This window comes from Lycorma delicatula, chromosome 4 (assembly GCF_047948215.1).
Source record: "Lycorma delicatula isolate Av1 chromosome 4, ASM4794821v1, whole genome shotgun sequence".
NCBI lineage: Eukaryota > Metazoa > Arthropoda > Insecta > Hemiptera > Fulgoridae > Lycorma > Lycorma delicatula.
Window position 1 is genome coordinate 10,465,214 of NC_134458.1, and position 16,011 is coordinate 10,481,224.

A 16,011-nucleotide genomic window follows, 5' to 3' on the forward strand; every position below is an offset into this window, starting at 1 on the left:
CAGTAGATCAAAGCGATCATTTTATCTCCTCTTACCAGTTCATGAGAAGAACGAAAAAGTGGTATCGGAAAATGTTTTTTTGGGTCCTAGAGGTCTGCATAATAAACTCCTATTTATTGTACAAACAACTGCAAAAAGACAACCAGAAAAAACCACTAAGCCACTTCGCTTTCAGAAAGAGTTTAGTGCAATCTCTAGTAACTGAGAGAGTAAGGGCTCGTCCATCTTCAAGACGTCATGATGGACGACCATCCAAAGGACCTCGTGAAGAAGGACTGGATGGAAAGACACATTTTATAAAGAAAAGAGAAAAAGGATCAGCAAGATGTGTGGTATGTTTGAAGAAAGGATTGAGGAAAGAAACTATATATCTATGTAAGACATGTGAAGCCACGCCAGCTCTGCACCCAGACGAATGCTTCGAAGCATTCGTCTGGATGGACTCAGAATTGAGTCCATTTAATGTGGACACATTAATGTGACTTTTTTACTTTTGTGTTTTCTTATTTTATAATATTTATTTATAATATAGACTAAAATTTGTTTTATAAACTGTAATTTTTATCACATTAAAAAATTTACATATTTTATATTTATTTATATATTATTATTTTAATAATAATTATTATTATTTTACGTATTATTATTATTATTATTATTATTATTATTATTATTATTATTATTAGTGGCACTAATAACAAAAAATTTAAAAAGTAAAATTTGTTTTAATGAACTACCAGACCTGCAGATTTAAGAAAAAAAATTAACTTAAAGACATTAAAACAAAAAAAAAAGAAATTAAGTGTTAGAGCAAATTTCATAATTTTATTCCAAGCGTACGAAGGGTTAAGATCACACTTATTGCTTTGGCTGAAGAAACTTGTGGAAGAACACAAGTTGGGTGCTTTCAGAAAAGAACAGTCCAAGACGGATGAGGTAAAGAGAGAGGTCAAAGAGAAGAAGCAGCTGTGGCAGAGATATCTGGTTACTAAAAGTCAGGAAGACCAGGAAAGCTATAAACAACAGAGAGCCACAGCAAGAGGAGCAGTAAAGGTTATGAGCAGGTGGCCTGGGACAATTTTGGAGATGCATGAAAGAAAACTATGTGGAAAATCAAAATTATTTTACAAAATCTTGAAGAATATGCAAAAGGAGAAATAGTGTCTCTTTAACTTTATCAAAGATAAGGAAGGTGGATCGCTGACCCATGAGAGGTAGATCATGAGCAGATGGAGTGAGTATTTTGGGGAACTGCTGGGGAACCAGTGAGAGAGGTTTTGTCAGATTCTGTTTTAACAGAGGATGATATTAGGGATTACCTTTCCAGCAATGATCATATATAAGGATCTTGAGGGAGAGGTTGTTGTTGAGAGTTTTGAGGCGAGCATGGAGACTCAAAAAAATTCCTGAGGACTGGGAAACCTCCATAATAATGCCTACTTTTAAGAAGGGCAATAGGTATTGCAAGGACCATAGAGGTGTATCTTTGTTAAGCATATAAAGAAAAATATATTCAAAAATGCTTCATCCAAAACTTCAGACATTAATTGAAGATCAACTTTAGGACCCACAGTGTGGTTTCAGAACAGGAAGAAGTACTAAGGATGAAATTTTCATGCTCCAACAAATAACAGAAGAGTTTAATAAGGAGGTTGTTTTGTGTTTTATAGATTTAATAAAGGTGTTGACTGAATGCCATGGAAGATGTTATGGATTGAATTGGAGAAAATGGAAGGTCCCTAAACATCTGATTGATGCAATAAAAGGGTTTTAATCCAACTGTTAGAATTATGTTGCATGGGAAATGCAGAACAATCACTACATTTTTTATATGCTCTGATGTCAGACAATGTGAAATATTGTCACCTTACCTTATATTATGCTAGATGGCGTCCTAAAGGATAGCATGCACAGAGAAAGATTATGTATAGGAACACGAGAATGGAACCAGTGTGTATATCACAGAGTTAGCATATGAGAACGATCTGGTATTAATTGCAAAATCTGAGAAAAACTTTGCATTTAACCTAACAGTCTGCAGTGAAGAATTACAAAAAAGAAGTATGAAAGTATTGAAAAAACCAAAAGTCTTGCTCATCTGTAAAAATAGAAAAGACATAAATATTGACCTAAATGGATATCAGTTGGAGCAAGTTGAGTCCTTCAGATATTTGGGTTCTGCTTAGTCATAATGATAGAATGAAGGGAATAGGTTCTAGAGTGTCTGAGGAGGGTGTCAAGTTGTATTTTGAACTATCCAGAGGATTACTCAACATAAAGGAAGTCAGTGTCAACACTAAAATGGTTGTATTTAAGTCTAGGTACATTTGTACACTTATAAATGCTGGAGAAACATGGATGCTGAATAAGAGTACTAGTAGTCAGCTCCAAGCTTATATTTATTGTTATTAATATTTATTATTAATGATATTTGATTTTATACAGAGAGTTGTTCAACAGATTTTCTTATAAATTCCATTGTAATAGTATTACAATTAGAATGGTTAGGTATGAGTAACAGCATAATGGTCACATCTTACTGAAAACCAATACAAACTAGATCAGTAAACAGTGTCTACATGCTATTTCAAAGATGATTATGCTTTAGGAAAAAGAAGCGTGAGACATGTTACCGCAGAGTTAATTATATAATATATTACATAATTTATTCCTAAATATTGTTATATTATGTAATTAGTTGTTTTGTTGTTATTTTTGATATTTTAATCACTATTTAATTAGTTCTGTTTTAGTTACTAATGATTCATTTATTTGTTTTATTCCTGATATAGATTTCTTAGAGGATTTTTATTTACTTGGTGATATAGTAATAGAGTTCTATAAATATTCATCAGGTTTTAAAATATATACTGTGTCGTACTGCAACACTATCACTGATTAACCCTTTCATTGTTTATTAATTTTTCAATTCTATCCTGTACTGATTACATCATTAGCCAAAAAAAAATTCCTACAAAATTATCTTTACACTGATAGTAAAATGTCCAGCTGCACTGAACCTTTACACAAATTAAGTTTTTTAAGCATGGCACAGTTCGTATATAATATTATTTTTATATAAATGAAATTCATCGTTACCAACAATTCGTCTGCATTCTCTTTTCTAGCACTTTCAGTCAGTGAGGATGGTCAAATGATCAAAAGTGCTAGAAAAGAGAACGCGGATGAATTGTTACACAAATATTAAAAACAGCTTTACACAAATATTAACTGGTTTTTATACTTGTAATTTTTAAAATTATGTTAAACAGAAAAAAATACCAAAGTACAGAGCTAATAATTAAAAAGGAAACAAAAGATTGTAAAAAAAAACTTTTAGCAAACAAACAAAAAAAATAAATAAATAATTAAAATTATACCTATTTTCTGATAAATATGTAAAATTAATTTACGGTGATTTAAAATTATTAATTTACCCCACTTAAAACAAGAGAGCTTTTTACACTACACAAAAAAAAGAAATATATTATATTAAGAATGTAAAAAATATGTTATCACACACAGCTGAGCATTCAATGTTATATTTTGTAAGAGACAGTAGCTATTTTTATTAACTAAAAACTACAGTCAAAAAAAGCAACAAAAAAAGAAAAAATTAAAGAACTGAAAACAAATAAACATGTACGAGTTTCAATCAATACTACTTAAATTCAAAAACACCAGTGAAAAGTTTAATAATAACATCCAACACAGTTCTAATTTTAAAAATAATGTAAATAAAGTCATTACACCAGCCACATATTTATACATGATGATTACAATTAGGCATCTTTACTATGTAAATCAGCAATACCACTCTCATTACTGATGCTGACTGATACCACCAACATATTACTATACAACTACAAATTCATAACACTGATACTCAAACACATACACTGCACTGCAATGCAATCTGACAGTTGCTTATTGTTTTAAAAACAAAATTTCTAGTAAAATTAGAATGAAAAAACATTCTTCTACAATAAATAATGCTGGTTTAGTTCTCTAATCATAAAAGTAGATTACAAATCGAACATAAAATTCTTTTTCTACAAGAAATTTATTACGTTTTACACAAGAATTGCTTAAAAATTGTATTAATAGCATGTCATTTTATGGACTATGTTAAATAGTGTTGCTTATCGGCATCTGTTTTCTTTTGTTCCCAGTATTTTTTTCATTTTTGTTAGTATTCTTCTCGTCTTTGCTGAGTCCATTCTGTTCTTGTTCTTTTCTTCTAGAAACCTTCACATATTTATTTTTTTTTGAACGTGTCTCTGTCTGTAATTTCTTGTGTTTCTTTCTTTGTTTCATTTAGATCTTCTTTGACCTGCTTGAACTTGGTAGCTGCCTTTCTGTAGTTTCCTTGATCAAAGATTTCTATGGTTAGTTGGTTTTTGTTTTTTGTCATCAAGTGTTCAGAGAAGGCAAATTGATAAACATATCTGATAGTTTGTCTTCTCTCCGGTAAGGTTCATTGTTTTTTCGTAGTTTTCAATCATTTTCTGCTTTTCTGGGTCCTAGTATTTTCATCAGTATTTTCCTTTCTATGATTTCAAGTTGTTTATTTCTCCCTGGTCTAAGGTTGTACATTCAGCAGCATATAGTATCTCGAGTCTGACTGATTTTTCCTAATTCCTCAATTTATATATGTATTCTTGGTCAAGTTTTTGTTACTAGCCTATTGGGATGTATTACTTAATTAAATCTTGTATTTAATGGGCTTGTAATAAATCTTGTAATTGGGCTATAACTTAATTAAGTTAATTTCATCTTGTGCTAAGGTGTTTGAGTGCATTTTTTGTTAGTTATGAACTCGCCCATTTTTTCAGCCATTTCCCCTCAATATGATGATCTGTTTTTCAACTGTTTTCAAATCTGCTGCAGAACTCCAAAACTATCACGAAATGCCAAGCAATTTATTAAGAGCACTTTTCTTTTGGGTCTTAATTTTACTTTTTCAATTTTCTTTTCTTCACACTGTTTTCACCATTCCCTAATTACATTATCAATATAAAATATTAAATTAAATACAAATTATAATTATCAATATAAAATACAAAATCCAAATAATTACCAATAAAGTTTAGATCTTTCAACAAGGGCATATGATTCACCATCTCCTATGAAACTTCCACACGATGCACAACAAAAACATTCAGGATGAAATTTGTGGTCTCCTGCAACCATCACAGGTCCTGTTATAACCTGAAACGAATAGATGATTATAAAATATATTTTATATAAATACAAAATAATTAACATTTAATAATAACAAAGAAGAATTTAACAGCTAATAAAATTTCTCACAAGATAAATTTTTTAATTAGCAGTTGCAAATAAATATATCTAAAAGTAGCATATAGTTTAAATATAAGTGCTTTGTAATATTCAATAAACAAATGAATGTATATATTTATTAGAAGAGAACCCAAAATGAATCGTGGATCCAAATTTTCTTTTTTGTACACCTACCAAATTAGGAATAGTATCTAGAAAAAACTACACACAGAGCCATACTCACCAAATCATATATGTATCAACGAAGCAGTAACTTAATAAGTTGTATCAAACATTATTCAAAAAAGGGGTTTTTTAAGTCAAATTTTAGTAATAATATAAAACTTAATCACATTCTTATAGCAACTCTGAAGCAAAGAATTTAGCAATAAATTCATTTTCAAAGAATAATGTGTCTGGCACTGTCAGAGTAGATACTCTATTTTGTAGTAGATACTCTATTTTATTTAGAGTCACATTTAAGTTACATCTTTCAACAGAACTGAATTAACTTTAAATACATCTTTTATTGAACTGATTTAATTTTAACTACATTTTTTTACTGAATTGAATTAACTATTAATACATCTTTTATTGGACTGAATTAAATATTAACAATAGTATTATAAAGACAAAATATATATTATAAAACAGCTGCTGAACTAAACTATATTAACATATTTATATGTCTTACATAAATAAGGTACAAAATTTGCTTATCATTAATAAGGAGGTCATGAAATTGAACAATATTAATTTTGATATTTTCCTTCAATACAGTTGATAAAAATTTGCTTAACTATTTATTTTGGTGAGTTAATAAAGTTTATAACAAGGATGTACAGGCATGTCAACTTTATAAATTTTTGGTAAAGCTTTGAATATAGGAGCACTTGCATCAGTAAATTTAAATTTCATTTTGGTGTTAAGATTTATTTGCATTTTTTAATTAAGGAAACAGCGTCTTTTTTTATTTTGGGAGTAGGATCTTTTATTCCTTTGAATTTATTATCCATTATAAATTTAACTTTTTTTTTGGTATATATTTTATTCATAATTTAATAACTGGAGTGCTGGTCTTATCTGAATTGACAATAAAATCATTGTTATCTATCAGCTTATTTTTTATGTTGTTATATATACTGGACACTTTAGTAGTATATTTATATTTACAATGTAAATGTTTATTGTTTTTAATATTATCAATAATGTTAACGAACTGATTTCTTAATTTATTTTTATTATCTCTACTGTTAATTTTGAAAATATTATTTTCAACATCCATGATGGTTTGTTTGATAATTTTGTTTTTATTTAGAATTGGTAAATTAAATTTGTATGAATGTTTTATAACATTAATTTCATCTTCATTTCTGTTGTATTAACAAAATTAGCTCCAAATGTATGTATCTGATTAGGTGCATCATGTGATGGTTCTTTATCACTGTTCGTTCTTATCCATTTATTAATTAATTAAAGTATAAAATTTCTTGTTCATGTTAGTGTATTTAGTTATTATTAAATTATTTATATTAAAATTGATTATTCTAAATATTTCATAAAAAATTATGTCCCAACTCATACATTAAATCTGCATGTAAAATATATAGTTCTGTGTTACAAAATTGTTTCTTATTATATAAAATTCTGATTTCATTCTTCAACCATTCTAATTGACATTTATTTTTGGTTATTTCAGCAGCTTTGGTGTACTCCTGATGTTAATATATTTTGGTATTACTTTATATTTTAAACAATTTTTATTGTATTTTATATTTGCCATAGTGTTCCGTTCCATGTTGAGCCGGTTAGTGCTGCACTCTAGCATCTACTAGTGCAGGTTGGCGAGTTAGTCTCATACGAGCATTCAAGAGTCGGATCCCGCTCAGGGCGGTCATGATTTGTTTAATGTAACATTTCATTTGTAGTCTAATGTAACTAGTTTTATTTAGTAGTTTAAAATATAATGTGGCTTATAGTTTTTATTGATAATATTCAATGGTATTATTCTGATTAATGTGACATTTATTCTCTAACATGACTTGTATTTCTCAATATTCACAAAATGTCTAAAATGATAGATTAAATTTAATTATTCACGAAGAATATGTTTCAGCTTATTTCATCATCTCAACCATCATTTCAAAATAGAGTCCATACTCACTCTACAACTTAACATAGCCCGTTTTTTTGTCCTCCATGGACAGATTATCAAGTTGCTGGATTTCCAAAGTACAATTCGCATGACAGGATTTGTAAGGTCGGATCAAGTCGCCGGATCAAGCGGTAATAATTTTATTTATAAGCAGTGTTAAATAGAATTATTTCATATTTCAGAAAAACTGTGTGAACTAACTTCATAGAACAGTGCATTTAAAATATAACAGTGTACAAAATTAAATATATTCAAATGGGTTGTAACATGCAGTTATGCGCACGACCAGAACAATAGCAGGTTTATGAAGTGAACTTCAATACCGGTTTTGGTAAGCTTCTTTGTTAGAGCTGTACTGCGCACGCACGCTCACGCTCACAGTTCACGTTACATATTGTTCGTTTTGACCTGAATAAAAACCAATGCCAGCGGATGACATCGTATCGACTCAATTTCAAGTTACAGATAATAATCTAACAATATTACATTGTATTCAACCTTATCTACTTTTACTAGTATTATTTTATAATAATTTAATTTCTTATAAATTTAATATTACCTCTGTTAATATTGTAATTCCAGTAAAAATTGAATTTAAAGATTTAATTAAGAAACGAGGTATTATGAAAAACTACACAGCAAAATTAAAAATATTCATTAACAATTTTAATTCCGAATCAGACAATTATGATCTATTCACTACAAAATTCAATAAGCTATTAGAATACGAAAAAACCTTTTTGAGGTTCAATCTGAAATAGAATTGTACAAAGATGCAACAGATAAAGACAGAGGATAGAGACATATATGATATTTTTGATAAACTTAAATTAAAACATAAAAAACTAGAAAATCGTTTTAAAACAATTTTAAAAATGATTTAAAATGATTTCAGATGCAATTTAGTCAAATAAAATAATTAATAAACCCAATCCAATTACATTAAAAACCTATACAAATTGAGCCCTTTCATGGTGATATGAGAACTTGGCATACATTTTTTAATCTTTTTAATAGTTTAATCCACAACCGCAAAGAATTTTATGATGTTGAAAGATTGTACTACCTACAAATTTCTTAAGGGGTAAATCTCTAGATGTAATAAAAAATTTATCAGTAATGTCTGAAAACTATGAAACTGCAATAAAATTACTTAACACTCGTTGTGACAACAAACGGCTAATTGCAGCTAAACATGCTGTAGAAATTATTAATCTAAAGCCATTTTAAAAAAGGAAAATTCTGAGAATTTATCCAAATTAATTCAAATATTAATGCACTAAAGAATCAAAATATTAATTATTTAGAATTTATTATAATACAATTAACTACTCAAAATTTAAACTTAAATACTTTAAAAACTGGAAACATTACAAGATAATGAATTTCCAAAGTTAGAACAACTTATTTCTTTCTTAGAATCTAACTGTAAATTACTTGAATCCACAGACACAATTCAAGGTAATTAAAAATCGCAGCTGTCTAATGTAGGCTTTAGCGGCAAAAAATATGATTATTCAAAACCTAGTTCTAGTAAAAATGTATTTTATATAAATAATTTTATATGTGCGGTATGTAAAACTAACAACCATCAATTGTATCGATATGATAAATTTTTAAATTATCATTAATGAAAGGAAAAAATTTGTATTTCAGAAAAAATTGTCTTAATTGTTTAAGTAAACAGCATATTGTGAAAGTCTCCAGGCAATCGTAAATGTAAAAAATGCTCACGAAAGCATCATACTGATTCATTCAGATAAAACGCTGCAAGACACAGCAAATAAATCTTCCAAGCGGAATCAAGCTTCCCCAATTAATAGTTCATATTGTACTTTAAAATCACAACCTAATAAGTCCGTTTTACTTGCAATAGCTGTAGTTAATGTCAAGGATAAACAAGATAATTTCATTCAAGCCAGGGTTTTACCTATTCTGCTTCAATGATTTCATTTTCTACTGAAGGGTTTGCTGCTAAACTTGGGCTTCAAACCAAACCTGTTTTAATACCAATCTCAGGTATTAGTAATGTTGTTACTAAGTCTAAGTTAAGTGTTGATTTAAATATTAATTCTAGGTATGAAAATTTTAATTTTATTTGAAATGTCATATACTGCCATCAATTACAAGTTTGCTACCAAATGATTTTATAGACGTAACCGACTGGGAAATTCCTTGTCACCCCTTTCTTGCCGATCCTAATTTTAATGTACAGTCGATATTCTTCTAGGAGCTTAATATTATCTTTCTTAGCTTAAACTGTCCAATTAACTCATAATCCTAATCATACTATACTTCAAGAAACTTGTCTTGATTTCATAGTCTCTGGTCAAATCCCTACTAAACCTATTTAACGGAAAAATAATTCAGATTCAATATCACTTCTTGTTAGTAATGAGCAACTTTCCTCTCAAACAGAGTCATTCTGGAGATCTGAAGAGATCGAAGATTGTTTACTGAGTAAGGAGGAATCTTTTGTAAAAAACATTTCATTGAAAATACTTTTCATGATGACCAAGACAGATTTGTTGTATCTCTTCCTTGTAAGGAAAACTGTACTTAAGAGATTCGTATGAAAATGCAAGGCATCGTTTTAATTTGTTACATCGTAGATTTCAGAAAAACGCTAAACTTAAAGAAGATTACTTCCATTTCATGAAAGAATATAATGAATTAGATCACATGCAACCAGTAGATTTGTCTCAGTGTAAGGCTCCGTCTGAAACCTTTTATTTGCCCCACCACGCAGTATTTCATGAATCTTCCACCACTACCAAAACCAGAATAGTATTTGACAGTAGTGCTAAAACATGAAATGGCCGATCACTTAATTCAATTCTTGCTACAGGTCCAGTAGTGTAACAAGATTTATTTTCAATTATAATTCGTTTTAGAACTCATACCTACGTGATGTCAGGAGATATTCCAAAAATGTACCAACAAATTCGCATTAATCCTCAGGATTTCCCATTGCAAAGAATCCTCTGATATGATAATAATAACTCATCAATCATTCCATACAATTTGCAAACAGTTACAGTTTGGCACCTTCAAGTTTTCTAGCTACGAGATGTTTGATCAAAATTTCTAATCAAAATGAAGCCTCCTTTCCTGAAGCTTGCCAATCAATCAAGCAGGATTTTTTATGTTGATGATTTGCTTCCTGATTGTAACAGCATTGATCAGTTGAAAGAACTGTACAATGACATTTTGTTATTGCTTAACAAATACGGACTTTCTCTGCATAAATGTCATTCAAACGTGCCTCGTATGTTTGACGATTCTAATTCCTGTATCAAATTAGACAAGGACGAAAACATCAAGACACTCGATTGTCTTGGGATCCTCACGGTGATGATTTCATTTATCAAATCAGTCCAAAGGATAATACTTCTGACACTAAACGTTCTGTTTTATCTATTATTTCTTTATTGTTCGATCCTTTGGATCTACTTGCTCCTGCAATCATTCCATTTAAAGTGTTCATCCAAGAATTATGGTGCTCTTCTGTTATCTCGTTTTTTTCAATAAGGTTAGATGTATTTTAGGAATAAGATTTGATTCAATCCATTTTTGGTCGGATTCTAAAGTAGTACTTTACTGGTTGTCTTCGCTTCCTGATAAGATGGAAGATATTTTTCGCAAACAGAGTTTGCGAAATACAAGAGCTAACTAAGGAATGCTTATGGAAGCATGTTCCTTCGAAAGATAACCCTGCAGACATCTTGTCACGTGGTTGTGTACCAGATGTATTAACCTTGTTACAACTTTGGTAGAATGGTCTGTTGTTTCTGTAACAAGATGAGGACACCTGGCCATCCAATCTGCCTATCATTTCTATGATTCTGCCAGATTTGCTCAAGGAAGAGAAGAAGCCTAGCAAAACTAATGTGTTTTCAACTGCTCTTCAAACAGAAACCTTAGAACTTTCAAAACCATTTTCTTTGTTTGTACAAACATTAAACATATTTTCATATTGTCGTCATTTCATTTACAATTTAAAAAATAAAAATAATCGTATATTGTCAGATCTGTTACCAGAAGAAATCTATTCCATATTGGAAATACTTTTCCATCATGGCGGGCGGCGTACATCTGATCCTGCTCCACTTACTCCCGTACATTTTTTAACCTTTGCTCTCTTAACTTCTTTACCTGATCCTAATTTCTCAGGCATTAATATAAATAGGCTTACTAGGTGGCAGCTAATACAAAAATTATTGAAAGACTTTTGGAAAACATGGTCAAATGACTATTTACATTCCTTGCAGCAGAGGAATAAATCTCTAACAATAATGTTTGTGTTGGCGATATAGTTATAATAAAAGAAATTAACCTCCCTCCACTGATGTGGAAACTGGGAATAATTGTGAAAGTATATCCAGGTAATGATCGATTAATTAGATTAGTTACTGTAAAAATGAATAATACAATAGTAAAAAGAACTATTAATAAATTAATTCTTCCAAATTCAGATGTTTGTGATGACCTCAGTGATGCCGAATGTAATTAACGAAATTTCTTTAACATCATTTTCATGTATTCGTTTAATTTTAAGTTATTTGCGTTGTAGTCTTTTTTTTGCCTTTGGAACATTGTATAAAGGTAACTTCAATTTTTTACGTTCTTTCAAGATTTATGTAACTATTTTTATATGTATTACTTTTCATTTTGTATATTAAGTTTCATCTCATGATAATGTATCTTAAAATTATAATTTAATGAAATTATAATTGGTGGGCGGTGTGTTCTATTTCATGTAAACAATCCATTTCTTTTATGTAAACAATTATACACAAAAGAACACAATTAAAATTTTCAAGCTGCAAATCCTTGAGACTTACATTAACCAAGCAGCATCATATATTCTGCAAATTCTAATTACACATATTCTATGTAGTTGCTGCATTTTTATATTGCCATTTGGGAGGATTTAAAATAGAAAATGTGGTACATCATAGGGCAGTTTCAAAAAGGATTAACTTCTCATGGCCTGAGATCGGTTAATGCATTTCAAACAGTAATCACAATATAAGCATAAAGTTGTGTTTCCCATATAAGAAAAGTTGTCCAATTAATATAGATCCATTAGCTCAAGATTAATGGGAAAATATTTTCCGATTAACCATTTACCATCTTTCCAGGAGTTAAACTTGGAAAAAACAGTAAACCCTGTATTACTTTGATAGATAGGTCATCCTTTCTCACCACCCCCTCTTGTTATTCTTGATCTTCTTCCTCATTATCAGTATTATAGTTTCAGTCTGGTAAACCTGCTAAGTATACCATAGTGGACTTGAAGAGTATAGCGACAGCTTGTAACATAATATTTAGTTGTATTCGTCGAAAAGGCAGATGTGAACATAAAGAGTGGCAACACCACCACTTGCTCACTGATCAGGTTCAACATCTGTATGTATTACACTGTATCCACGTAGATTGAAATCATATTCTGGCTTAAAGTGTTCCTTGAAGACACACGCATGTAGGGTTGTGCTCATTTATAAGTCATCAAAAAAGCTCAGACAAATGTGAGACACAACCATAAATATTCCATTGTATTACATTTTCCATTTCTTTTATGGGCGTGATTTACCTTTTGGCCATCCTTTTTTTTTTTCCTAACTATGGTAAAACTTGGGTCAGTTTGTGATCTCACAGAGCTGCAGTCACTCTCCTGATCTGAGACTACAGCAGTCTCAGGGTTTGGCAGAATTGCGCTCTGTGATAGATAAGGTTTTGCTGGTTTTAGCAATCCAGTCAAGGATGCGTGTACTACAGGCGGCAATGGTGAGTGAGGTCCCATCGTCACACCTTGCATAGTTTCCATTTTCTCTAAAACTACTTGAACAGAGGTATCATACTTCTGCGCCCTCTGTTCTATTGTTGTTTGATTCCCTTGAGGGAGATCTTGAGGACATCTGATTTCTGAAAAACTCGTTGTTCCTTTATTATCAGCATTGGACTGCTGTTTATCGTAGCGCTTATTCTCAGTAAACCCCTGTATTTGCGACATCGATGGTTTGTTTAAACTGATGCTGACGTTTGACTGTTGTCATTAGTCGGCAGCACTGGTTTAACTGTAGCCAATTTCTTTTCTATATTTTTTTTAAAACTGTAGTTAGAGCTGGTGTCAATTGCTTTATTAAGCTTTAAATTATCTGTAGCAAAGATGTATGTGTTAGGCACAGCTGTCTGTGGAAAGGATTTCTTTCCCGACATTTAAGCATTAATTATTTTCCTCGCTTCAAGATAAATAATTTTTCTAAGAACTTTAGTCCCTTGTATCGCAATCTCTTCTTTGAAGGTAGGGCAATTTCTAGATTTTACTGAATGCTGTCTGCAACTCACATAAAGGGGTTTCCTTGCAGGGTTCACCTTCATGGATTTTTTTCACCGCAAGCAACAATCTCTCCGTGATTGCATCTGTTGGAGATATGACCAAAACGTTGGCATTTGAAACATCTCATCGACGGTGGGATATAAGCATGCACATTCAACCAATGGATTCTGGCTCTAATTTTTCAGGCAACGACAGCTTATTAAAGGCGAGGACAGGAAGCATGAAGAGGGCAAGACTTCTCCATTCCTCCTTACGTTTAATTACCTAAATGTGATGATGTCTTGCGATGCTATTTCACTAACAATCTCCTCTTCACTACAATTAAGTAAGTCACAGCAGACTACTACTCCTCTGGAATGGTTAAGTCTGTCGTGAGCTTTTGGCTCTAATTTTTCAGGCAACGACAGCTTATTAAAGGCGAGGACAGGAAGCAGGAAGAGGGCAAGACTTCTCCATTCCTCCTTACGTTTAATTGCCTAAATGTGATGATGTCTTGCGATGCTATTTCACTAACAATCTCCTCTTCACTGCAATTAAGTAAGTCACAACAGACTACTACTCCTCTGGAATGGTTAAGTCTGTCGTGAGCTTTGACAATAACATTAACATTTGCCAATTGTTTCATTTTTAATAATGTTGCTGATTGTTTGTCGTTTAGCGCTTCAATGAATAATCCAGCTTGTGTCTTTTTTGTGTCCTTAACTGGTCCGCCAGCTTTCATTGCAAGTTCTTTAGCTATGACGAAGGGACTTATTTTTGAAAAATCGGTTTCCTTTTCATTGTTTCTTTTGATTACTAGGTATTTTGGTAGAGGAGTTTCTCTTCTGAACTGTTAGCACAAATCGCAAATCTACACTTTTCTTCTTCTTCAACAATGAAGTCAAAGGAGGAGAGACTTCAGAACAAGGGCGTTTGCCTTCAAGGTAGTTTGGGGTTACCAGACGAGAATTTAAGTTTGAAGAATCCATAAAATGTTTTCTAAAGTTTCATCTCCCTAGCTTCCCACCCACCACAGGGCCAAACATTTGGGATGCCCATCTGAATGTCAGGGCTACTAGGGAGATATAGATCCCAATCCAAATAAGAAACTAGTCCTGTCAAGGTATCTTGTGCTCTCACCTGTCTACCCATCCCTCCTGCAAGCAGAAGGTTCAGTCATAAATGAGCCAATTGACCGGCAGTGGTTAGAAAACCACTCTCCTGTTTAACCAAAGCAGGGGCCAAAGTACTGTGTTGCTACATCCAACCGTGGTTTCCCACACTGACGGCGAGGTTTTTCACTGAAGCACCAGGATCCCTCTTTCCAGCAACACAGGTCACCACGCACAACGAACACACAGGAGATTTTAGTCTCGAGATGAAGAAAGACCATGATTTATACTCCCATGACCATACTCGTCCAGAATGGACTTTTGACCATAGCTCCATTAGAAGGCTTCGATTTTAGTACAAGTCTTAGATAAGTGCAAAGCCATTGTCCCCCCTGGACATGGATCATAGATGTTACTGATCTAAATGTGGAGATGGATTTACAAGAGTTATTTTTTTTTCAATGTCCGATCGGTCACGAAATTAAAACCACAGTGAAAATAAAAAATTTTTTATTTGTAACAAGTACTTACATAGTTTCTCTACATAGTCGCCACTCTGATTTAGAAATTTGTCGTAGCGTGGTACCAACTTTCCAATAGCCTCGTCATAGAACGGAGCCACCTGTGTTTTCAGTCATGTTTCTACGCACACACTTTGTGGTACTAAAGTCTCTCGCTCACAATGATGTAGAAAGCTGACCTTAAAATTTCAGGAAACGAATCACTCAATTCAGAAATTGTGAACCAATGATTTTCTCGAATTGCCTCATCTACTCACTCAACGAGATCATCGGTTGACACTCGCTTCCTTCCCTGACCGCCTGCATTATGAACATCTGTATGTCCTGCTTTAAAGTTCCTGCACATTGTCGCACTTTGCTGTCACTCATTGAAGTTTCATCGTACACATTACTTATTCATCGATGAATTTCAGCTGCATTACACCCCCCAGCCTGAAGAAATTGAATTACTGTACACACTTCACAATTGGTGGGAGATCCTATTGTTGTAGACATTTTTACGCATTAGACTAGCTGCATGTTCAGAACTAAAACAAGTGACAAAGCGTGATTGAAGACCATACTAGAGACGCTGCGTAACATATGTGCGCAAAGGTTCATCCGACTTTTGCGTGGGTT

General features: G+C 31.9%; 1 protein-coding gene across 5 annotated transcripts in view; it reads right to left on the reverse strand.

The window, feature by feature from the left end:
* Window positions 1-16,011, reverse strand: part of LIMK1 (LIM domain kinase 1) — a 154,815-nt gene that overhangs the window by 120,394 nt on the left and 18,410 nt on the right. For all 5 annotated transcript variants that reach the window (XR_012756019.1, XR_012756020.1, XR_012756021.1 and 2 more), the window contains exon 5: window positions 5,081-5,211. Coding sequence is in view for 2 of the 5 variants with exons in the window: in XM_075362282.1 (XP_075218397.1) it covers window positions 5,081-5,211 (131 nt within the window). In the remaining 3 variants the exon portion in view is untranslated. The remainder of the gene's footprint in view (window positions 1-5,080; window positions 5,212-16,011) is intronic.